This window comes from Bos indicus, chromosome 24 (genome assembly GCF_029378745.1).
Source record: "Bos indicus isolate NIAB-ARS_2022 breed Sahiwal x Tharparkar chromosome 24, NIAB-ARS_B.indTharparkar_mat_pri_1.0, whole genome shotgun sequence".
NCBI classification, from domain to species: domain Eukaryota; kingdom Metazoa; phylum Chordata; class Mammalia; order Artiodactyla; family Bovidae; genus Bos; species Bos indicus.
In genome coordinates this window covers 62089551-62115759 of record NC_091783.1, presented here as the reverse complement: position 1 = coordinate 62115759, position 26209 = coordinate 62089551, and the positions used below count along the sequence as shown (strand labels likewise).

The following is a 26209-nucleotide window of genomic DNA, read 5'->3' as shown; positions in this document are numbered from 1 at the left end:
AATCGAATCCACGGCCCCAGCAGTGTAACTCTGGAGCTGTAGCCACTGAACTGCCAGGGAAGTCCCTGTGGATGCTCTGTTCTTATACACAGCCATCACCACGCAGCTCTGCGTACGGCACTGCGGTCACCGGATGAGCCTTTCCCCGGCAAGAGTTAACCCTAAAGGAGAAGCGTTAAGTTCCCTGAACACTTACTTGGCTTGAAGGAGCACTGATCTCTCCCCTCCTCTAAATACTCCTGAAGCATGTTTCAAGGTCATCCCCCACTTCCCTTCTCACAGTCTACAGAAGAGGGACAATGAGCCAAGAGTGCTAAAACCCGACTTTGGCCACCCCCAGAAATCCTGCCCAAATGGTCTTTTCCTTTTGAGAACGTGGGGCATTTGTCCATTTTTGCACTCAGCGTTTATTGCAAGAGGAGACATGTTCTATTTGAGCACTCTGCAGGGACAGGAAAAGGGCTGTGTTGAATATTAGGTTCAGAGACACGGTAATTGGTTTAAAACAATGTGCATGACACGGGGGACGGGAAGAGTACTTAATAAGAAAACATTTTAGGCATACACAGCTTACCCGATAAAACTACATTTGGAGGCAGAGCCCAAGGTGGGAAAGGCTGGAGGGGAGTTCCACAGCCTCCTACAAGGCCCTGGTTTCATCAAACTCTTTTATGTAGTTGGAAGTTAACCTGCCATTTCCCTGGTCCTTTCCTCCCAGGATGACAGGGGATAGAAGGAGGAAGCAAGAGCTGGTGTGCAGGAAGGAAGGAAGACCAGAAGTAGGGGCAGTCATTATTCTCATTTCTGTTTATTCTACATCAATCCTCCCCGCAAAAAAACATTTTGTCAGTGGTTGGCTTGGTTCTATTTCAAAATAGAAAATCCAACTTTCATGGGAAAAAGCAAGTCTTGTAATTCAATAATACTTGATTTTCAACAGCATAAAAGGAATTCAATACTGAGCCTTCAGAGCAAAAAGAAAGTTGAACCTATTTACAACAAAGCCGGTGGGGGTTGGAAGGGTGGTGAAGGAGTTCTGCCGTCCTTTCGAATGCAAACCTTCCAGCCGCCCTCTTTCTGCAGTGAATTAACACTTGAACTTGTGACACGGGTAACTTCTCAGAAACATCTTTAAAAACATACTATTATTGTGCGTTACCAACTAGCTATCCACAGTAACTGAACCAGTAGACGCCGAGAAACATACGCACCGAGGCAGCAGGAGCATTTTCAGTTGCCCGCCCAACAGCATTAAGCTCCTCCCCCTGTCCCACTAAATCACAGCAATGACGCAAGTCCCTTCAACACCCGGAGCATTCTTTTACTGCCTACTGTGAGAGTTCGGGTGCATTTAAGTCCCTGGTGGTCAGACATCCACAAGCTTGAATTTCCTGCCAGTGGTCTCTTGCCAACCCAGCAACAGGTGGGCGTTCTATCAAAAGTGAAAGTGCTTTTTTTTTAAGTTAGCTTAAATTATTTATTCTGCAGCAACCTGTTACATCTTTTCGTTGCTGTTGTTGTTGACCTTTATTGAGATATACTTGATATAAATCATTGTACCAGTTTAAGGAGTACAATCGGAGAAGGCAGTGGCACCCCACTCCAGTACTCTTGCCTGGAAAATCCCATGGACGGAGGAGCCTCATAGGCTGCAGTCCATGCGGTCGCTAGGAGTCGGGCATGACTGAGCGACTTCACTTTCACTTTTCACTTTCATGCATTGGAGAAGGAAATGGCAAACCACTCCAGTGTTCTTGCCTGGAGAATCCCAGGGACGGGGGAGCCTGGTGGGCTGCTATCTATGGGGTCGCACAGAGTCCGACACAACTGAAGCAACTTAGCATAGCATAGCATAGCAAGGAGTACAATGTAATGATTGAATATTTCTAATATACTACGAAATGGCCACTGCAGTAAAGTGAGTTAACGTATCGATCACCTCACCCACTTACAACTTTGCATGTGTGTGGTGAGAACTTTTAAGATCTACCCTCTTAGCAACTTTCAAATATAGGATATGGTATTGTTAACTAGTGGATACCAAGCGGGGAAGGGCTGGGGTGGGAGGAATTAGGAGATTAGAACTGACACATGTACACTGTGGATAATGTGTATAAAACAGACAAGTGACGGGACCTGCTGCACAGCACCGGGAACTCTACGTAGCCCACCGTGCTGTTCTACGGCGAACTTTTACTGAGACCTGAACTTCCCACCGAGGCGCTGCCCTTGGTTACCACAGGTCCAACTCGCCAAAATTCCACCAAGTCCCGAAAACAAAGTCTTTTCGTAAGCAGGAGACATGCTCATTTGGCAGCAAAACCTGGTATTTTGGGCAGCCTAGTGTCTTTGCTCTGTGCCAGTATTTTACATTCTATGGCAGACATATTAAGGTGTTGATTTATAGGGTGCTGTTCCAGTTTCTGTCAGTGGAATTCCATAGCATACAGTATATGCAACATATTGTCTTTCTAAAATCCCCCCAAAGTCAGACTTCGAAGGAAAAATTGGTCCCTTTTGTTCAGCATACGGAGCTGTGGATGTACTGTCCCCAAGCCTCATTCATGCCAGGAAAGCTTTGCAGCGCCCATGTCCCAGGAAAAAGAGGATGTTAGAACATTCTGCATCCCAGAGAGGGAAGGCTAAGCTTTGGTAATAAAAATCCTCTAGATCCTCCTTAGAGGAATTTTCTTTGAGAAAGACTGTGTTCCTGCCAATAACCCTGGATTGTCTGACAAATAATGAACACGAATTTTTTTCTCTAAGGTGATTCCTTAAAGCACCATCTTCTAAGGGAGTGGGAGGGAAAATTTAAAAAAAAAAAAGGATTGGAAAAAGGGTCTATTAGGGTAAGTACCAGTGGCTTCCTGACCCAGCAGTATTAACAATTTATTGTGTTTAGAAAATAATTGTCTAGATGCAGAGTCAGCAGAGAAGTTGGGTGGGACTTAACCCGGGCTCTGCCACTTAAGGAGAACAGAACTTGCCAAAGAAAACGATGTTTCGAGTTTTGTTGTGCCTGATGATATAAATAAAGGGGTGGTCAGCATTGAACTCATCCTTGTGTTGCAGGATCCGTGACCCTGGCACCTCTATGGAATCCCCACCATCTTCAGTTATTTCTAAGGACACTCTGTGAATGACATTTGAGAGGGCCACTCCCTTCGTCTCTGACATCCCAGAGAAATCAGAGGTATCCTCATTAAAGATGTTTTTCAGCCCTAAGTTTTCCAGACTAGCCTTGGGATCAATCATCTTTTCCACCTTAAATTTTGGAATGGAGAGTTTGACTTTGGCATTGGCCATCATGCTGGGATTTGTCCACTGCAGGAGCGTCTCTGAGTTGAGTTGTTTTTCAACCTGAGGGACAAAAAGCAGAGGAAATTATTTTTTTTATTTCCAACTGTAAAAGATTCTGCTCTATTAAAAGCATACAGTGTCACTGAGGGCCTGATTTGGAAGTAGTACAGATGGTCCATCAAAGACAGAACCGACTCTGAAGTTTTGGTATGTGATGAGGTTCTCTTAAAAATGGCCACCAAGCCACCCACCATCATTCTCCCATACACCTTATGACAATGGTCCCTTCGCTCTGAAATTTATGAGAGCATTTCTTTTAACTATAGAGGAGATCTATAGGGATGAATCCATGGTTTATGATGATGCATGGATAATGGTGAAATAAATATAAAATTAGAAAACTGTTTATGCATTGTATTTACGGAAAGCTTATTTTAATTCCTCCACTAGGAAACCTAGAATATTCGTGCCCTAGGCATAGCATCAAATTTAATAAACTAAAGCTAAAGTTACCCTTTTTAAAATGAGAATTTGAACTGTCTAGGGTCATTCTTTAAGACCATAGGTGATGAATGCATCCATTTCAGTTGGTTATTTTTAAAATGCTGCTGCTGCTGCTAAGTCACTTCAGTCGTGTCCGACTCTGTGCAACCCCATAGACGGCAGCCCACCAGGCTCCCCTGTCCCTGGGATTCTCCAGGCAAGAACACTGGAGTGGGTTGCCATTTCCTTCTCCAATGCATGAAAGTGGAAAGTTGAAGTGAAGTAGCTCAGTCGTGTCGGACCCTTTGCGACCCCATGAACTGCAGCCTACCAGGCTCCTCCGTCCATGGGATTTTCCAGGCAAGAGTACTGGAGTGGGGTGCTATTGCCTTCTCCAATTTTTAAAATGAGAGATATGCAATGATGCATAAAATGATTTAGTCATAAAATTCTTCATTGAGCAAATCTTAAATTGCTCCTTGCCCTTCCAATCTCTGCACTGGCTAGAGGAGAAATGCATGTACAACAGAGAATAATATCTTGACTGTTACTACATGAGGCAATCTGCACTGAAGTTACTCATATGAAACCTATAAAAATCAGGGAGATGACAAGGTCACAAACTGATCACCAGCTTTATTTCTAATGGGGGAGGGAACCATTGGACTCTCTTGCTAATCTATGATAAGTATTCTTCACGGATACTGTTTCATTTAAGACAAATTATTAAGACCAAAGCTTCCCAGGTGGTGCAGTGGTTAAAGAACCTGCCTGCCAATGCAGGAGATGCAAGAGATGCCAGTTCAATCCCTGGGTCAGGAAGAGCCCCTGGAGAAGAAAATGGCAGCCCACTCTAATATTCTTGCCTAAGAAATCCCATGGAGAGAGGAACCTGGTGGGCTATAAAAAGGAGAGAGAAGAATAAACAGAAGGAAAATGGAGACAGGAATTATGATTCAGTTCATACAGTAACAGATAAAACATAATGAGAACCAAAGTAGCAGGGAGGCTGAGACCAAGCTGGCCCATCCGCCGAGTCAGGGAGTAACTGAGCAGCCCGAAATAGAAGTGAATCCTAGGTTCCTCAAAGAGGCACTACTCGGGGCTCAGCTGGTGAAGAATCCGCCAGCAATGCGGGAGACCTGGGTTCGATCCCTGGGAGGAGGTGATCCGCTGGAGAAGAACATGACAACCCACTCCAGTCTTCTTGCCTGGAGAATCCCATGGACAGAGGAGCCTGGTGAGCCTGGTCTATGGGGTCATAGAGAGTCGGACACGACTGAGTGACTAAGCAGAGCGCAGCACAGCCTGGAGTTCAGAACGTTAAGAGCAGATTCCAATCTCCTGGGCTCACATTCCGATTCTATGTCCCCCACACGGGTTTGTACCATGTACCTAGCCCTCTGTGCCTGCGTCCCCTGGTAAACTCAGTACTCAGGGTAACAGTTTCTAACTCCTGCGACTGCCGTGAGAATTAGATGACCAGTGCGTGTGTGAACTTACAGTTCCTGGCACATTGTAAGTACCAAATAAATATTAGCTGTTTTAATATTGAGGAGAAAACCCCCCAAAGAACCCTGAAACCACTGGAGACCATTGGGCAAGGTTACCGGGTGCCCTCCCGCAGCCCCACAAGGCCGCCCACGCGTCTCCTGGCGCCAGTGCGCCTGCGTGCTGCATCCTGCCGCCCTCCTCACCTGCTCCAGGCCCGTGGGCCCATCCTCCACGTCCTTGGGTAGCAGGATGAGCATGCTCAGGTGCTTGTTCTGAAAGGGAAGCTCTATGATCTTACAGTTGACACCATCGATGTGGCCCATACAGAACGTGGCCTCCATATTCATCATCTGCACTGGTTTGGTGTCTGTCTGTAAAAGGAGAAGAAATTTGCTCTGCCTGCTTTTCACACACACACACGCGCACACACACACACAATGTGTATATATATACACACACAGAGCACATAAATTTGTTCCTAATATAGCTTCAAGTCGTTATGGCTTAAAGCGGCCACAGGGGGATCCACACTGACAGAGACGGTCCTGTCAAGAGTTTATGACTTCCGCTGAGAAGTTATTCATGTCCTTAATAACTACAGGAACTATACATAATATAATACTGTATTTGCAAATATAAAACTTTAAAAATAAGATGGAATGACTGGAAACACAAGCAAACATTAACTTGGGCTTTACAGATGCCTGTAATTACAAGATCTTTTAAGCATTGCTGGGGGAGCTCACTTGAAAGTTGATTCCAGCGCAAACCCGCATATCCATTTACACAGCTTTTCCTCATGAAATGCCTGTTATGGAGGAGGCAACATAGAGCAGAGCAAAACCACGCTCACCTACTCCTCTGTCTGCCTGTGGTTTTCATCACCCCTCCCCATCCCCTCTTCTTGCTCCGATCTGATTAGACATGAGGACCTCGGGTTTTGGTCTCACATGTGACATAAACAGATGCCGTGACATTCAGTGAGTCACTGCAACCTCCCTGGGTCTCAGTTTCTCTGTCAGCAGCATGAGGGAACTGGAGGTCTCAGGATGGCCATCCCTCTGGGGGAAGGTGGGAGGCGGGAGTGGGGAGCTGCTGAGGGGAGGGGAGGGGGCTACACAGGACAGGGCAACTCTGGCTACGCTTTTCCTTTAAAATATCTGAAATGAGGCAAAATATAAAGATTTTACAAAGGTGGTTGTTGGTTCATTGGTGCTTGTTATATTATCCTCCATAATTTACTGTACACTTGAAATATTTCCTAATTTTAAAAATTAAGAATGATTACAAATAAAATTATCTCAAAATCCTTTATAGCTCCTATCACACAGTCCTTCTCTCCAGGCAGCATCCCAGGCCCTTTTTCTCTGTGTCCCCATTAATATCTGACCTTGTGTCTCTGCCACAGAGGTGACTCATTTTCTAAAGAAAAATTAATTCATACTAGGGAGTAAAGACTGATAGTAATTTAGTGCAACTTATTGTCTGGGTTTATACCTCTCACGCAATATTTGCCTGTTTTCTGAATCTCTCTGGGGAGAAATTTCAAACATCAAGTCTGCAGAAATAATAGAACAGTGAAGTTCTTATCTGGCGTCTTCAACAGTGAGCTCAACCTTACCCGGAGCTATTTTCAAGCAAACTAGAGAACAGTGAAGTTCTTATCTGGCGTCTTCAACAGTGAGCTAAACCCTTACCCGGAGCTATTTTCAAGCAAACTAGACCTTACTTGTTTTACTGTTTCTATATATACCCATTTTAACACTTGTCACAGTGTTAGAAATATGTGTGTAAGACTTCCCTGGTGGATAACAATCCATCTGCCAACGTAGAGGACACGGGTTTGATCCCTGGCCCAGGAAGATCCCACATACCGTGGAGCAACTAAGCCCTCACACTGCATCTCCTGTGCCCATGCTCTACAGCCTGTGAACTCCTGAGTCCCTGCACTGCAGCTACTGGAGCCCGAGGGCCCAGAGCCTGTGCTCCACGGAGAGGAGCCCGCAGTGAGGAGACTGTGCACCCGGAGAAAGCCCGAGGGCAGCACCAAAGACCCAGGACGACCGAACTAGCTAAGTAGCGGCGTGTGCAGCCAAAAGGAGGAGATACTGCAGAAAAGAAATGTGTGTGCACGCAGCAGCCCCCGCCCCATCATGAAGACAGTCAGAGCAGGAACCACATCTTACACCTTGGCATATCCCAGCACGGAAGAACTGCTCACTAAACATTCGGCTATTATTAAATAATTGAAGACTTTGCCTCTATATATAACCAAAAAAAAATTACGGTTTTTTAAAAAATACTACTTTTGGAATTAACTGGTAATTCTTCCATTTGTCTAAAAATCTCCATTAGTTTAGATTACTAATAGTTTCTGAATTCACAAAAACTGTGATCACCAAAAACTGTCATCCATTTCATTTTTCAGCACTGACTGTGGAAACAATAATCCCTCTTTCTAAAATATAAATTAAGACATGTCTCTGAAAATAAGACTAAGTAACGACCATCCCAGAAAATACAGCGTGTGTGTGTGTGTGTGTGTGTGTGCACCTTTGTCAGAAGAGGTATTATACTAAACTTTTAATAATATCACTGCATCAATTCAGTCTAGCCCTTAAAAGACATGAGACCAAAGGACACGGGAAAAGTTTTAGTAGCATCGCCCGAAAGTTTGGGAGCTGACAGAAGCACCTCACAGGAAACATAACAACCTGTGCCTTGAAAAGCAGGGTGTAGCCCCACGCAGCCTTGAATGGTGTTTTATTTGATGAACCTCTGAGAGATCAATGGCATTTTAAATCCCTATTAATTCTCTTTCTAGAGTCCAAGACTCCAGGATGTTGATCTGACCAAGCTTTATGATTTAATAATCAGAATAAAGGAACTGCACACATTCTACCCACCTCTGTAAAACACTCATTAACAAATGTGAAAACACAGACCTGAGCCTGAGCAGCACAAGAGTTCATGGTGAACTCACTCACTATTGCAGGATTCTGATGACTTTCTGGGCTGGCCCTGCAGCTGGTATGAGAAGCACCATTAGCAACATCAACTCAATGGACATGAGTTTGAGCAAACTCCAGGAGATGGTGAAGGACAGGGAAGCCTGGGGCACTGCAGTCCACGGGGTCGCAAAGAGTCGGACGACTGAGCGACTAAACAGCAGCAGCTGTAGGCTCTAGGAGACACCTGAAAACTGGAGTCGATCACAGGGCTCCGGGGTAAATGAGCTTCCTTCCACTACATCGCTGACCGACAGACAGTTCTGAACCTGTGTTCTTATCACAAGCCAGATTCCATCGAACAAAACCAAATCACACCGTCCTATACATTTCTGGAGTTTCCCAGGTCCTCTACCTGATCTCAGAAGGAGAGCAGTGAGCGGTCCTGAAGAGAGAGCTTAGTTCCCTGCCCAGGAATTAAACCTGGGTAACCCAGCTGAAAACCAAGAGTCCTCGCCACTAGACCACCAGGGGCTCGAGGCTGGAAGAAACGTAGGCCTGGCTCTTGCCCCTGTTTGAAAGCAAGACTGTTTCAGGGAGGCAAAAACTATAAGAACAGGTACAAAGTTTATTATTAGAGACGCACTGCAACGCATGGTGAGCAAACAGGACAACGGTCTGTCTATCTACCGCAGAAGCAGAGCGGAGATGCACACCCGGAGAGAGAGGGCACCGGCCGCCTCTCCAAGGAGGGACGTGCGGCGAGTCAGAAGCCGGGCAGAGACCCCCCCCGGAGACGTCCTGAGTGAGGAGCGCGCGGTGAGGAGGTGACGCCAGTCAGTCACGCGCGACAGTCCCCCCATCTTTGTTTACCTTTGGCCAATTACCTTGTTTCTTTCTTCACACCTGACTGGGCCATGGACCCTCCCCAAGATGCATGCACAACTTTTCTTCTAAAACAGATCCCACCGCAGAGGTCTATGGGTGTGTGTCCACACTTATTATGGGGTGAGGGCCCCTCCCTATTCGACCCCCAAGAAGCCTCCCTGCACACGTGCAGACAGGGAAGACTTCCTCGGCCTCAGGAGTGGGCATCGTATCTCTGCTGTAGCAGAGCTCAGCTTTTGCCACCACCTTTGTCCTTGGGAGTGTCTGGGGGAGAACAAAAGCTCAGTTTTACTCCACGTGACAAACACCAGGCACCCAGCCCAGAGGCCCACCGTCTCCCACCTCATAACGAAACAATCAGTTTTCCAGTCTCAGGTCTATGACTTCTTATTCACTCAGTAGTATTAAAACTATACTTCCCTACAATGCAGGTTTGTAATTCTTCTCCATAATGACTCCTAGCCCTGGAGATGAGTAAGATATGCTTTCTCCTTCACGGTCAGCAAGCACCTCAAAGCGCTTTCTAAATTAAAATATCAAACCATGTACTTTACGGCTAACCGATGAGAAGTGAGATCACAGAGGAGTTTATTAACCTGGAATAAGATTCCCAAATGGTTATGTTTCGTGATGATACAAAGACCTCTGACGTTGGGATTTAGTGTGTTTCTTTTCTTTTCCTTTCTTATTAATGGCCCCGAATATCTGTAGCTATTTTCTAGTTGGTGATTTAGATTTAACCACTATGTTATAAGGACTTCCCTGGTGGCTCAGATGGTAAAGAATCTGCCTGCCATGCAGGAGACCTGAGATCGATCCCTGGGTCAGGAAGATCCCCTGGAGAAGGGAATGAAAACCCACTCCAGTATTCTTGCCTGGAGAATCCCATGGACAGAGGAGCCTGGTGGGCTACAGTCCATGGGGTCACAAAAGAGTTGGTCACAACTGAGAGACTAACCACACACTGTATTATAAGCTCAGTAAAATCTTACTCAGACCCTAAGGACATCCCAGAAAAAGAATGAGAGTCTCTGGATTATGGAGTTTTTTCTACACTTACCCCCTGGCTGTTGTCTTGGGAAAAGATAACCTTTTGTGCCTTAACTGTCCTCATTGGAGTGAATTCCCAGGGTCCCTTGCGTGGCTGTGATTTTTTTCAGACCTACAGCTGGGACCCTGTCTGCTGCATGCAGCCCACGTACCTGGTTGATTCTGAAAGGGCATTCTTTGGTTTCTGACTCAGGAAATTTCTTCATCCACTTTCCAACAAAGTAGGCAGCATTAACCACAAGGATTTTGGTCTGGTCATTCACACTGTTGTCAGCTAAAATGTTCTCAAAGTGGCCTGCAAACAATTTTAGGAAACCACAAATTGCACAGGGTTATTCTCCCAAACCACCTCTGATGTCCGCGTGCAAGTCCACTCACTGGCTAGAGCCACACCTGTAATGTGGCTCGGCAGCCCAGCCCATCTCGTTTCAAAAGGATCCCTTCTCTCCTTCCATCCCGCCACACCCAGCCTTTCCAAGAGACCTGGGGAGGAGGGTGACAGGGAGCAGGGGAGGAAGGAGGAAAGCCACCGCCGTGGCATCTCTACCGCGCCGAGGAAGGTCATGCCGGACACTCAGGCACGGTGCCCTGCACATCTCCCCCCTTTACAGATGAGGAAGCTGAGGCTCCCTGTTAAGTCCCTTGCCCAAGACGATGCATGAGCAATGGGGAATTCAGGATTCAAAGCCAGTTCTTTGTGATGCCAAAGCCTGTGCTCATGGGGAAAAAAAAAATGCCAGAAACCTTATTTTCTACCCAGCCCTGCACTCAGTACTGTCCCGAGTCCCATCTCACTTCCCTCACGATGATCCTGGAGGGCAAAGGTCATCACCCCCATTTCACAGATGAGGACACTGAGGCTCAGAGAGGCCGTGTGGCTCTGCAGGTTCACTCAGCGGCCAAGCACGTTCGATGCCTGGACAAAGCTCTCCTCTTTACCCCGGAGCTCCCACCCCTCCCCCTCAAATTGCCCTGTTGCCAGCGTGTCTGCATCCAGGTCAGCTGTAATCACCACCATCGGCTCCATGACAACTGCAACCACCATGGAGCTCAAACCCTCAACAGACGAAACAGTTCAATGGTGACAAACCCTTAATAAAGTCTTTGCTTTTGAATAGCATTAATGTTTTTGCAAAAGATTCTTCTTTGCCTAATCTCTTAGATCTTCTCACCACGGCTCAGACCCCCTTCCCAGGCTGTGGCCAGTTGTGCAGGGACCTGCACGAGTTTCGTCGCCATCTTCAAATTCTCAACGCAGTTTTTAACCAAAGGCCCTGTGTTTTCGTTTTGCACTGGAACCTGCAAATTTTGTAGCCCATCCTGCCAGTTCTAGGTGATGGGCTGACTACGTAACAGCATCACTGAAGAAGGAGGGAGCTAGTTAATGGTGGTGTGTGTGTGTGTGTGTGTGCGTGTGTGTTAGTCACTCAGGCATGTCCGACTCTTCACGATCCCATGGACCGTAGCCCACCAGACTCCCCCTCTGTCCATGGGATTTCCCAGGAAAGAATACTGGAATGAGGAGCTGTTTCCTTCTCTAGCGGATCTTCCTAACCCAGAGATCGAACCAGGGTTTCCTGCACTGCAGGCAGATTCTTTACTGACTAAGCCACCAGGAAGCCCAAATGTAGTGGTCAAGTGCATTAACTTAAACATCAAGCTTCTGATTTCAAATTCAGAAGTTTTTTCACTTAACTACCTTGTCCTGTAAAAAATGCAAACTTCTGAAGATTTTAAAATGGAGGCTGCTGGAGAGAAATTCAACTTGTTAACAATTTTAAAACCAAAACTGTTACACATTAATGTAAATGGGAGCTCTTCTTCAGGTATGCATTTTAAAATTGTGCCTAACCTGGTGGATGTGAGAGTTGGACTGTGAAGAAAGCTGAGCACCAAAGAATTGATGCTTTTGAACTGTAGTGTTGGAGAAGACTTTTGAGAGTTCCTTGGACTGCAAGGAGATCCAACTAGTCCATTCTGAAGGAGATCAGCCCTGGGATTTCTTTGAAAGGACTGATGCTAAAGCTAAACCTCCAGTACTTTGGCCACCTCATGCGAAGAGTTGACTCATTGGAAAAGACTCTGATGCTGGGAGGGATTGGGGGCAGGAGGAGAAGGGGACGACAGAGGATGAGATGGCTGGATGGCATCACTGACTCGATGGACGTGAATCTGAGTGAACTCCGGGAGTTGGTGATGGACAGGGAGGCTTGGCATGCTGCGATTCATGGGGTCGCAAAGAGTCGGACACGACTGAGTGACTGAACTGAACTGAACCTGGTATTTCCTAGACCAGATCTTTCTTTATATACAAAGTCAAAGAAAGTTCATTTCAATAACAAATATGTATCAATGTACACATTTGTGTGTGGGCATACTATGGGCTTCCCAGATGACTCAGTGGTCAGCAACCCACCTACAGATGCAGGAGACGTGGGTTTGATCCCTGGGTTGGAAAGGTCCCCTGGAGGAGAAAATGGCAACCTACTCCAGTATTCTTGTCTGGAAAATCCCAGGGATAGAAGCTACAGTTCTGGCAGGCTACAGTTCATGGGTCGCAAAAGAGTCAGACACAACTTAGCAACTAAATAACAAGTCCGTATCAACAAGAGTCGGACACAGCTGAAGTGACTCAGCACACACATAGACAACACATGCCCCACTGTACAGTAAACTCAGACTCCAATCCAAATCCCTCCATTGATAATGGCAGTGTCTGGGTTTAAATCTAGGCTTGAATGACTCCCAGCCCACGTCCTCCCCAGGCTGAGCCTGTGGTTACAGCCGCGGCTCTGTCACTCCTGAGTCAGAGTGCCCAGGGGGCCACCTCACGGCCTTGGGTCTCTGCTACGGAAACACGTCCCTCCCCAGATTCCGGGGAGCACAAAGCACCCGAAAAGCCCGCGAGGCTCTGTGTCCCCCCAGATCTCTCCTTGTGTCCTGGGGCAGCGAGGACGAGAACACCGATTTGCACCCAAATTCATCTGAGCTCCAATTCCTTCTTAGCAAGGAAGGCAACTCACAGAGAATTTTCGTGGAGGGAGGAGCTAGGAAAAGGAGAGGCCTCAGGGAAGTGCTGAGCAAGAGGCAGGAGCTGTGCTGCTAGAGACCCAGGACCTGGGCTGTCGACCGGGATAGAGGTTTGAGACAGGTTCCACCGTGGTGGTCTGTCTTGTTCCACTTTTCCGACACGTCTTTTTGACGACCTAAGGCCTTTCCAAGCTTTTTTCCTTAATAAATTTGTAGAATTCTGAGCTGAAAGTAGCTTGGAGGATAATCAGTTTGCAGTCCAAGCCCTTCATTTCCTGATTAAATAACCAGACTCAGAAACCGCCCCGAGCTGTCCTTTGTTAGAGGCACAGCTGGGGCTCTAGGAAGGCTTGTGGCAGCCTGTCAGGGAGCAAGACAAGGCTCCCCTGGAATTCCACCAACTCGTGACCTGAGGCAGGAGACGCCCAGAAACCCGCATGGTTGAAACGGCTTGGTGCACAAGAATTAGGCTCGTGTACTGAAAACATTCAAAGAACCCTCCAGATGTTCAAGTTTATACTTAGCAGACCCATGAGAAGACACAGTCTATTTACTTAGTGATTTATAGCAGAATAAGTAAAGGATACTTGCCATCTGTGAGTTCCTTAATTGAGTTGTTGATCTGACCTTTCGTTTCTTCCAATTTATCTTTGAAATCAACGGTCTCCATCTCTTTTGCATAGGGTCTCTTGGTGGAGCTGATGAACTCCTAAAAAACATCCAATTCATAAAATCACAAAGTCCTTAAAGTCTGTAGTCAAACCACTGTGCCCTTATACAATTCTAGCACAAGGACTTCTAAATGTCTATTACTATGGACGCCCTTTCAAAATCTGTCACACAATATAAATTGAAACTTCAAGGAAAAATCAATGAATTTTCTTTGTATTGCTTCATTTGTTCAATTCTAAGACAATACAAGTATTAAATGCCTCCATCAATTTCTTTCTTTGGGGGAGAAAAGAAAAATTATGCTAAAGGCACACAATTATATGAATTCCAATTTCAGAAACGCAAAAATGTACGTTTATATATGATGTTTTAGAATGGAAGAAATGCACAGAAAAGAGAACTCGATGAGAAGAAAACTCTAACCCACACTGAAATAAAGATTATGAAGATGCTTGGTCCAAAGACCAAGATGGGCAGCATCACCTGGACCTTGTTACAAACGCAGAATCTCAGGGCTTCCCTGGTGGTCCATGCGCCCAGTGCAGAGGATCCGGGTTCGATCCCTGGTCAGGGAACTAGACTTCATGCGCCCAGTGCAGAGGACCCGGGTTCGATCCCTGGTCAGGGAACTAGACTTCATGCGCCCAGTGCAGAGGACCCGGGTTCGATCCCTGGTCAGGGAACTAGACTGCATATGCAGCAACTAAGACCCAGTGCAGCCAAATAAATCAAAAAATATTTAGGAAAAATGCAGAATCTCAGGCCCCCCCAGACCTACTGAATCAGAATCTGAGTTTTAACAAGATTCCCCGAGGACTCACCTGCACATTAAAGTCTGAAAGAGTGCTGCAAAGAGCAGAGCAGTGTTTCTAATTATGTTTCTAACTATAACGCTTGTTAAAACTGCAAAAGCCTAAATCCATCCCTGCTGATCTTGATTCAAGTGACCCAAAGCTGAGGATACACATTTTCAGCACCAGGCAGTTGTGATGCGATTGGCCCTCCACAGACCACACCTGTTTGTACTGTTACTAGTAAATCTGTAGATGACATACAACCCGCAGAAGCAATGGAAAGCACTCTTAAAAAGTTGCTTGCAACTCCTGGGTTGAAATAATTCGAAATGTTGAATGGAAGTTCAACCAAACTAAACACAGATTGATTAAATGCCATGTCACTTTACTTCTGAATACAGGACTCCCTGGATTTTTTTCAGAGCAGTCAGAACCTTAGCCAGTTGGATTCTCTTCACTGCAACCCAACCTTGGGACTGAGTTACCATTTACTGACAGAGCTTAGAACATTCCAGAGACCTTGCAAGAGGAAGGGCCTCCACTGTCTTCACCGCCAGCATCAAAATGCATTTAAGTATCTTTAAGGACCACCTAGGGAGTTTTTTAAATGTTTTCATTCTTGGGCCCCAACTCACATCTCAATATTTCTTTAATTCCCCCAGGTTATTTTGGAAGAAGAAGGCTGTGTGTGTGTGTCTTTAAGCAACAAAAACAAACTCACAACAGTATCTAGTGATCTACATCCCCAAAAGATCCTTGCCAGAATACAAACATTTATTTGAAGATAGTAAAACTAAGGCAAAATATTTAACTGGTAGTCCACCTTTTAGATTTGGAAAGCTTGAAATTCTGACCATCCAAACGCAAACTGAACTCGATATTACTAAAGCAGAGAATGAGCATCTCTGTAGTTGAGGAAGTTGGCTGCGTGTTTCAAGTGAAGATTTTTAAAATATTATGATTCACTCTGGATCAAATTTAAGGACATTTCAGTGGTCTTTATATGATTCCTCCAAGAAACTCCTAAAATTACCACCACTGCCTTGGATACCCACCTGACCAGCCTGGCAAAACAAACAAAATGGTCTGTGACTGACGAAAACTGTCACTTCGTACAGTTATTATTTTCCTTACTGACTTTGGGAAACATCAGAAGAATACTGTGTGCATGAACAAGCAAGGTAAAGAAGTTGAAATCTTCCCAGGTCACCTGCCCTGACGCTGAAGGAGAAAGAGGTTTAAATCACGGGCTGTCTTACATCTATAGAGACGCATTTGTTAGAGAGTTAATAACCCCATTTCCCACCTCTCTCAGTGAGGAAGCTAAGAGAAAGGGTGGGGTGTGTGGGTGTTTGAGAGTGAAAAAAGGAAGCTCATGGCTCCTCTGTGTTTTAAGTTAAAATATGTAACTGCAGTTGATTCCCACTGTATTCAACCTCTCCCCTGGGATTAATTTATTTTAAATAAACCATAAATGAGCATCTAGAAAAAGTCGTTGGTCTAACCATGAGAAAACGTCACCCCTGGTAAACAGCTGAATCTTGCTAATTCCACTGAGCCACTTACTGTAGAAAGATTCAGAGATTTTTCTACGTAGAGCCGTTTGATTAATTTCAGGGAGTAAAAGGAACTCAGCTTGTTGACATCCGATGTTACTGTTTGAAATCCAAAGGGCACATCTTTGACATTTTCAAAATGAAGGACCTGTGAAGAAAAAAATCCCCATCACCCATGAAGCACTGCCTGCTCCCGTGGCGGAGGACACATGGCGATGGCCAGCCTCCTGGGGACGGGGCCTGACCATCTGACACAGAGACCACGGTGCTCTGTGGTTCCCAGAGAGCAAGGCTGCTCAACCTTAGTGCTGCTGGCAGTTCAGACAGGATAATTCCAGGGGGAGGGGCGCAGGGGGCAGTGCCATGGCACCCCAGAACCCTGGATGCCAGAGCATGCCTTCTTCCACTTGTGGCAACAGAAGTGTCCCCGGTCACTGCTGAATGTCCCTGAGAGGGTGAGAGAGGGAAGGTGCAGACTGTCCCCAGCTGAGAAACACCAGCATAAAGGTACTCTTCTCTCGATTTAACTATAAAGAAAATTTGCCCCTTCTTCAGAATGATGCCTCTATGCTTTTTTCCAAACTTGGAAAAGATGGAAGTAGGTTAAAATTTCTACCCAATTCAGAGAAAAGAAGAGAGAAATTAATGCCAAGAGACAATCACTAGGCAAGTATCAGATTCCAGGATACAGGAGTCTCCAGAGTTCCTTCGGTGTCCTAACTAGTGCCAAATGGGCTGATGGCGTCATTTAAGGTAGGCAGCTCTGTGCCAACCGTGGCCTACGGTTTAGTAGTCCGGCCTTTCACCCCAGCCTGTACCTACTAGAAACGTCTTGCCCAGCTTTCAGAACTTCACTCTCTGCTCTGCAAAATGGACTGACAACGCCTAGTTGTCTAAATTGCCGTGAGGATTACAGACACTATCTGTAAAACACCTAGAATATTATATGGATTCAAAATGTTAATAATTATTTTTATAGTAATAAGCCACTTAAAATCAGGATGCTATTTTCTGGAAGTCTTAAAACCTTTTATTTTATTCGTAACTTTTTTGTTCCAACCAATAACCCAGCCTCTTTTCACCTCCATGGTGCCCAAAACATGACATCAGGATAAGGTGCTTCTCTCCACATCCTGACCCATAATAACCGAGCCCTGATGCCACACCTCGGGTGACATCACTTATGGGCACACTGCACCCGTGAGTCACACAGCCTCAGTCCTGCAGGGTCAAACTGGCTGGTCCAAAGTGGTACATTACTGTTACGCCTATCGACAGGCAAACAGACCAGAAAGTTAAGAACCCAAGCACCCACTGTAGGAGAACAATAGCAGGCGCAGTACCAGAAATGCTCTTTTCCATCTCTTCTCTAATGGTAGGTGAGGTGTGAGGAAAGGGAGATGGGGTAGGGATGGTGCGGTGGGAGAAAGAGGGATGAAAAGATGAAGCTCCTCTCCCCACAAAGGAAGTGTCCTTTTCAAGTCCCACTCAATTTCAAGTGTAAATTCTCCATTGAAATAAGCATGGGTACATTCTATCTATCCAGTAAGGATATAGAATAGGGCAGAATATACTATAGAGTAGAATATAGTGGAGTCTGCATCTTAATATACAGCATGATGCTTTAATAAATTCTGTGCATAAGACAGAGGGTTTAGATATCACTCTTCCTGGTTGGGGCATTCGCAGTGGAACATTAACGAACATCCTTTTGATTGACACTTACATTCTAACAGGTAGAAAGATGTCATGTGACTTGTCAAAGGCCACTTGTTAGTGGAAATGCTTTTGATTGTCTAGTTAATCCCCGGGTTCTCCCCCGCAACACAGTGCCTGTTCTAAACGTGGGTGGCAGGCCAGATAAATGAGCTTTCACATTTAAAAAGTAAATTGAGAGAGTGCTAGAAGTGGCAAAATACTCAGCCCTGAGCCAATCTGACCACAGAGCCTCACTGCCTTTCCCCAGGCACCACCGGTGCATCTTGATTACTCTCTTCCACTCAAAGCAGAGGCAAGCTGCGGGCCTTACCTGTCCAATTTCATCTGCTGTGTCCCCTTTGGCACCGACTTGAGCAAGTGACAGAGAGGTGGACAGACAGATGGGAGAGAAGAGGATGTTGTCCGCCGGCTCCTTTTCACACAGCTGTTTGTACAGGTCAACTGCAAAGGCCGAGTTTGCCAGTCGCAGGGCCTCCATTGTGGGCCTGGAATAAAGGACAAGGGAGAGGTTATTTCTAAAGCACCTTTCAAGTGCCCTCAACTGCATCCGGCAGCGCAGTAAGAATCCTAGTCAAAGTCACGGGCTAGGGTAGAGGAGAGGCAAGAACTTCCTGTAAATGCAAATCTAAAGCCAGTGGTGATGCAACTCCTGCCCGCACGTCCTGAGGTCTGAGTGTCCAGATGTGAGGTCCTCTCCCTGGACAGCTCTGCACTGAACCTCTGAATCCAGGCCCATTCGGCTACAGTGACCACTGTCAGGAGTGCGATTAGTGTGACTAATTAGATTAACGGTCAGTCGGGACACCTCTTCTCTGCATGGAGTCAGGACAGTCGTCAACACTGATGAAAATCAGTTTATTTATCTATATTGTTTCAATTAGGATTTAGGTTAAACCATATAAAACTGAATTTTTTGTAGATTTCAAAAACAGTCAAGTCACAGCAGTTCTGTGTGATTCCAGTTAAAGAGAAAGAGGGCAGCTTCAGCTAAAACTATGGAGCCCAGGGCTCATAAAGAATCCCCCTGCAATGCAGCAGACCCAGGTTCAGTTCCTGGGTTGGGAAGATCCCCTGTAGAGGGGAATGGCAACCCACTCCAGTATTCTTGCCTGGAGAATCCCATGGACAGAGGAGCCTGATGGGCTACATGGGGTCTCCGAAAGAGTTGGACACGACTGAGCGACTAAATAACAACCAAAGTGGAAACAGCAGCAGTGGGTCTCCTCTGGTCTTGCCTGAGAACTCATTATTCTGAAGCAGAGCTTCTCCAGGTGGAGCCTACAGATCCCCTGGCAGCCCGAAGATCCTTTCAATGGGTCCATGAGGTTGAAACTCCTTTCATAATAGTACTTAGACATCATCTTCCTTTCACTCTTAATCTCTTACAAATACACAGTGGAGTTTTCCAGAGACTATGGTGGTGGTGGTGGTCGTTTAGTCGCTCAGTTGTCTATGAAGCCAAATGTTAGAGAGATTTGCAGAAATGAAAAATGATGTTACGCTTCTCTTTGTATGACTTCACTTTAGAAAACAGTTATTTTTCATAAAAGTATGTTATCCATGTTACTATGTAATGGTTCCATTATTGTTAATGAGTTTTTAAAATATTTCAGAATTTTTTCAGCTTTAATTTCTAACAATATCAATAGATATAAGCAACATGAAAAAAAACCTCTTTGGGATTCTCAGTTATTTTTAAGCTTGTAAAGGGATCTGGAGGCTAAAGCCTGACAACTGCTGTGCTAATGAAAGGCCTGCCTATCCTCTAGCCCTAGTGCAGCAGATACTGACTGATGAAGCCTGAAGGCTCCTGGGTAAATCCAGCGGTCAGGGCATAGTCCCTTCTAGAAGCCAAGCTGAGCTGCATGAACCCTCCGCTCTGCCTGACCCCAGGATAGCATGTAGGGGGCATCATTACCCCTGGATGACCATCCCACAGATCAAGGTTTGAAGCATTCCCCCAAGGCACTCAAGCACTGTGCAGTCATGTATTCAGACAGCAAGAGCGAACGTGGCACTGAAGGCCCTCGGGTCGGAAGTGCTCCCTGGCCTCAGACGAAGCATCACCACTCGAGACAGAGGACTTCCGTCAATCAGGAGCCAATGCATTAGAATCGAATGCACGAACAGGATCTCAACTTTGTACCTTATCCCTGAACAGAATTTCAAAATGCCAAGACAAGAGACTAAGATCAAGGAACGTGCCCCTAGTCTTCAAACAGTTCTTCAGAATTCTCCCTTTTATGAGACATGTGGCTTGTGTGTAGGACAGACTTTAAAAGATCATAATAAATCTCAGTCACAAGTTTATTAGCAAAAAAAAAAACTTTTCTGTTGCCCCGTTCATGCTCACTGATCTTCTCCAGTGACTGCTTTCTCCCATGCCCGATAAGTACAGCCAAGTGACCTCAGCGTTTCCATTATGAACCTATGATAATGTAACCTGGGGCTTCCCTGGTGATCCAGCGACTAAGATTCCGAGCTCCCAATGCAGGGGGCCCGGGTTCGGTCTCTGGTCAGGGATCTAGATCCCACATGTGGCAAGTAAAACCAAATGCAGCCAAATAAATAAATAAAAATAGACATTAAAAACGTTAAAAAAAAAAAAAGTAACCTGAAGTCAGGCCAGGGACCTTACATTTCTTTAAGGCCTAGTACCTTACTCTCTCTCCTCTGGGGAAGGCGGGGGCCGTGATAGGAGAGTGAGCTCTCGGGGAAAGGGGACCCCCAGGAGGAGGGCAGAGGGCAGTGAGACACACAGAAGCACGCGTCCCTCACAGGGAGATTACAGGGTCTGGGGAATCCCAAACTTTCAGGACAAGAAGCCCGGCTTCTTCCAACAGTGGATTTAACAACAATACTGAGCTTATCTGTGACTAAAATTCAACAGGAGCTATTTCTCTGCCAAATGAAAAAGGCTAAATGAGCTATTTCTTCACCCAGCAGAGAAACCTAAACCCAAATACCTGCAAACTTCTCAAACAGCTGAAGCCCTAACCACACAAATAACAATACGAAAACACACCAACTATGCAAGTAGTTCTTCCAGGCATGTATTTCCAACCAGCTAAGAGAAGAAATCTGAATAATTTTGCATCATTTATAACAAACTTTAAAGCTTGATGTCTTTTGTGTGTTTAAAGCCTTGGAGTAATCTGCTGAGGAAGTTTGACTGCAAACATCTAAATGTGGATCCCACGAGTGGACCAAAGGGTGAGGACTGAAGCATCTTTCATTCACTCATTATAACATTATGGGATCTATTTCATCCAAATGGCTCCAAGCGAATACAAGGTCATGGTGGCTTTAAGCTCAGTTAATTATACAACATAGTTAGCACTGTGTTGCGATCCAAGGCTTAGATTCAGTCCCTGTTGGAGAGTGTAAATCAGGACTCACTTAACATCTAAGTTGGCCACAGAGACAAGTAATCAGTCAAGTGTTGCCTGGTAAATCTGATCAGTTGCTTGGTAATCAGCTCCAAGTGGCCTAAAAGCACTGTGAAGCCTTCTGTTCTGAGATGGCTCGAGGGAAGAGTTTGGCCACAGACAATGGCTACCTCCTTGTGCTGCAAGTTGAAGCATTTCAACAAATCTCAGCAACTTTAGCAAAGTATGCACAAGAAAATGGGTCAGGTTCCTAAGCAGACCATTTTGCAAGAGCAAATGCTATAAAAATTAGAACTACCATATGGCCCAGCAATCACATTACTGGGCATATACCCTGAGAAAACCATAATTCAAAAACAGACATGTACGCCAATGTCCGTTGCAGCACTATTTATTAATACAATAGCCAGGACATGGAAGCAACTTAAAAGTCTATCAACAGATGAATGGGTAAAGAAGATGTGGTACATATATACAATAGAATATTACTCAGCCATAAAAAGGAACAAAACTGAATCATTTGTAGAGACGTGGATGGACCCAGAGTCTGTCATACAGAGTGAAGTAAGTCAGAAAGAGAAAAACAAGTATCGTATATTAACATAAGTGTGTGAAATCATGTATGATGAAATCTAGATTCATCTGGTACAAATCAGTCTAGTTCCAGGCGGGAGTAGAGATACAGAGAGAGAACCAATGTGTGGACAAGGTGCAGGGTATTGGGGGGCAGGCAGGATGAACGGGGAGATTAAGTTTAACACAAACACACTACCATGGGTAAAATAGATAGGGTAAGAACCTGCTGAATCACACTGGGAGCTCAGCCAGGGGCTCTGAGGAATCCAGAGGGCTGGAATTGGGGGAGAGGGATGGGAGGGAGGCCCAAGAGGGAGGCGATATGCACAGCAGAAACTTATACAACTTTGTAAAGCAATTATACTCCAGTTAAAAAAAAAATAAAAACATCAAACCAAAAAGAAAATTATGGATACAGGAATAGAGATTAGCAATTTCTACATGGTAAATTTATACATTGAGTGACCTGGTCAGAGTGCTAAAGTCTCCGCAGAGTCTTCATTCTGTTATTCCATTATTACAGAGATAATGTCTTTCATTTTCTTGAAAACCTAATGATTAGAACAAGTAAGGAGAATTTCATTTACAGTTTCAACATGGAAGACACTACATCTTTAGTCACTTAAAAGTTTAAAAGACATTTGTATTTAATCAGAGAAACTGAGAGAGAAGTTAAAATAGTAATGCAAATACAGTAAACAACAAAACGTTCTAAGAATTTCATTGTAAAGTGGCTGTTTTGTTTTTATTATTTGCAATACGTCCTAAAGTCATAAACGTTTAAAGGCAGACAAGATCCCGGTTTAGACTTAATCTGGCCCCACCTCTTCATTTTAAAGGTGAGGGAAGGGCGGGGCACAGAGATACAGCGATTCTCCCCGGCCTCCCACGCAGGGAGTGAGAGTGGTCAGACCAGGCCCGGCACTCACTTCTGAGCTCCTGGTTCCCAACCACGCCCATCACCTTCCTTCTCAGTAACTGTGTCTTTGCTGACATTTGCTTACTCAGGAGCCTTTAGAGTTCCGAAAACCCTCCGTGTCTTGGACTCCCCTTTTAGAGACATCAAGATAACTTACATGTTTTCTTCTTCTTCTTTTTTTTTTTACTTACATGATTTCTTTCTTTTTAATCAAAACAAAACTTCCCCCCTGATTTTCCTACTGGAAGAAACTCTTGTTCTCTACCGTTAGTGTTGCAAACTATCAACACTACACTGCTTTCATTTAATAAGTATCAACTGAGCACCTAACAGGGTGTGTCAGCACCGTGCTAGACATGAACAAATCAGGTGTCCGCCTCCGAAGAGCTGACGCCTAATGGCATGATAGGTCTGTAGGCGTGATGGGTGTTTTGACCGGGGGCACAAGTTACCATGCAGCTCTTAGGCGAGACAGTGCACTCCTAGTGGAAATCTCAGCGAGGCCTCCTCGGAGACAGTGACATCTGATAAGGCACACTAAAGGGGGGCTCCCGAAGAACAAGGAGGATGAGCCATGCACCCAGGTGGACCAGAGAGAACTGAGAGTTCAGAGACCGCAGTGAAAGGAGTCCTGAACGAATGGAGACGCACGCACTGGGTGTGAGGCCAGGCAGGGAACTCGCTTCTCCAGACTCACATCAGAGATGGCAGTGAAAGGAGTCCTGAACGAACAGAGACTGGCGCACTGGGGTGTGAGGCCAGGCAGGGAACTCGCTTCTCCAGACTCACAGCTGCTCATCGGCCCCTGCACGATTTCTAACACTTCTAATGCATCTAAGCCAATATTCCCCCAGACTTTTCATCTGTAGACCATCTGGGTGAGATAAAGCTTCTTTCGGGGAGACAGTCCTTAGGCAACGCCTTGAGAAGTTTTGCCTATTGCAACAACTATAATGGAACGTCTAGAAACACAGTATCCGGACTTCCCTGGTGGTCCAGTGGTTAAGACTCCAAGCTCCCAAGGCAGGGACACAGGTTCAATCCCTGGGCAGGGAACTAAGATCCCATATGCCACACAGTGTGGCTAAAAAATACATAAAAAATAAAAACATGGTCTCTGCTGTTGGCTTTCCAACCTCACAAGGAAAAAAGTCAGAGCCAGATGAAGAAAATAGGAGATCTCACAGCTTCTTCCATGTGAAAGAATAGTGTGAGTCTGAATGAAATGAGTAAGTAACCTGAAAAGCGCTTTGTTAGCAGGAAAGAACAACGTGACTCTCAGTGGTAAGGTCGAACGCTTGATTTCTGATGGAGAGGAGCCTCTGCTTCTCGCAGATATCCTGAACCATCACATTTGCTCCCACCTGTTTAGAAGCCTGATCTTTACCGCCGAGCCATCTGTCTGCTGCCTAACCATGAACTAGAGCCAGACTCGCCACATCGGGATGACCAAGACTGCCGAGACTTCACACCCTCAAGCTGAACCCGCAAACCAGAGGGACTGGTTTGCGGAACTCAGGTGCTAGGAAGCAAACGTATAAACCTGCCAACTCGTACGGAGAATCCTCTCCTCGGACAAGCTTCCATCTCCACGCCCACCCAGGAGCCATCAAACACTTACGGGTACCTGAGGACACTTACATGGACCTGAGGACACTTACATAAACCTAAGGACACTTACATGTACCTAAGGACACTTACATGTACCTAAGGATACTTACATGTACCTAAGGACACTTACATGTACCTAACGATACTTACATAAACCTAAGGACACTTACATGTACCTAAGGACACTTACATAAACCTAAGGACACTTACATGTACCTAAGGACACTTACATAAACCTAAGGACACTTACATGTACCTAAGGATACTTACATAAACCTAAGGACACTTACATGTACCTAAGGATACTTACATGTACCTAAGGACACTTACATGTACCTAAGGACACTTACATGTACCTAAGGACACTTACATGTACCTAAGGATACTTACATATACCTAAGGATACTTACATAAACCTAAGGATACTTACATATACCTAAGGATACTTACATATACCTAAGGATACTTACATAAACCTAAGGATACTTACATAAACCTAAGGATACTTACATAAACCTAAGGATACTTACATATACCTAAGGATACTTACATAAACCTAAGGATACTTACATATACCTAAGGACACTTACATAAACCTAAGGGACTAAGGTTTGGATGCACCCAGTTCCGTTCAAATCCTCTTCCGTGACGTAGGGGTGACAGAGGTGTTAAGAAAATTCCTGGTGGGACTTCCCTGGCTGTCCAGTGGTTAAGACTCTGCACTTCAAATACAAGGGCCATGGGTTCAATCCCTGCTCTGAAAACGAAAATCCCACACGCCAAAGGGCGTGGCCAAAAAAATGAAAAGAAAATTCATGGTGACCTGGAAACGACCACGAGCTGTGAGTTTGACGGCTTGGATTCCACTTCGTCCTGCCCTGTATCCGCTGAGGGACTCACAAGACAGGGGATGGGGACCTGAAGGATGTGTCAGAGCCCCCAGTTCTGTTCATCTGAGCCTGAACAGCCTGGCCTGTTAACCGCTCTTTAGTGTGACAGGCTTAAAGAAAACCATCAACACAGTAGCTTCCCTGAGGAAGAAACTATGAGCCAACTTGTTCGAAAAGTCGCCCAAGAACACACGCTGGAAATGTGTGATTCGCTTCAAGTATCTTGAAACCCAGATAGGGAGAGAGACTACTTCCAGCCCTGAAGAACGCAGGTGCAAATAAACGGACAGCAACTGGATGCTTTAAAATGCGCAGAAAAGCGATTCCGAGGTCTGAACCTCACCGCTCAGCGCCAGCCAGGAAGGCGGCCAGACGCTCCTGTGCTTCCCCGCGTCCTCAGGTTAGGGCGCCACACCGTCTCTGGAACCAGCGCCGCAAAACACTGAGCTCCAAAGCAGGGCTGAAAACTCCTCAGAATCCCCCGTAGATCACTCTTTCCCGCCCGCTCCCCTCCCCATTTACACCAAAACCTCCCGGCCGTGCCAGTCCTGCATATTCTGACCTTGTACGTGGCATGCCTGGCTCCCAAAGGACCGGGCGCGGCAAACGCTGCTCTTGCAGGGCTGCTGGCCACGCGCAGCTGACAGCCCAGCCGCGAAAGACTCGGTTCTGCCCACTCTGTACCATCGCAAATCATCTCAAAGAGCTATATTCTTTTAAGACTTGCCCAAAACAGGGACACCACCAAGCCCTGCTACCTGCGCTTTGCTTACCTGAAGTTACAGCGGTCCAGGGAAACGCACGGTCGGGAAAAGGAAAGCCAGGTGCAGACAGACCTGGACGTGAGAGCAGCTCTGCTGGGCAGGAGCGACTCACCTGAACTCGCCCGC

At 45.8% G+C, this 26209-nt stretch overlaps 1 protein-coding gene across 2 annotated transcripts; it reads right to left on the bottom strand.

Annotated features, from left to right (window-relative positions):
- Positions 1-789: 789 nt before the first annotated feature.
- SERPINB5 (serpin family B member 5) lies at positions 790-26207 on the bottom strand. Of its 2 annotated transcripts, none has more exons than XM_070779161.1 (7): positions 26093-26207; positions 18245-18419; positions 16226-16363; positions 13785-13902; positions 10316-10458; positions 5481-5648; positions 790-3360 (listed from the first exon to the last, which is right to left on the bottom strand). In XM_070779161.1, the coding sequence occupies exons 2-7, from the start codon at positions 18410-18412 to the stop codon at positions 2968-2970; spliced, it is 1128 nt and encodes a 375-aa protein (XP_070635262.1). In that variant the 5' UTR covers positions 18413-18419; positions 26093-26207; the 3' UTR covers positions 790-2967. The 2 variants fall into 2 exon arrangements, with proteins under 2 accessions (XP_070635262.1, XP_070635261.1); XM_070779160.1 differs by lacking the exon at positions 26093-26207 and adding an exon at positions 25882-25902.
- Between the last annotated feature and the right edge of the window lie 2 nt (positions 26208-26209).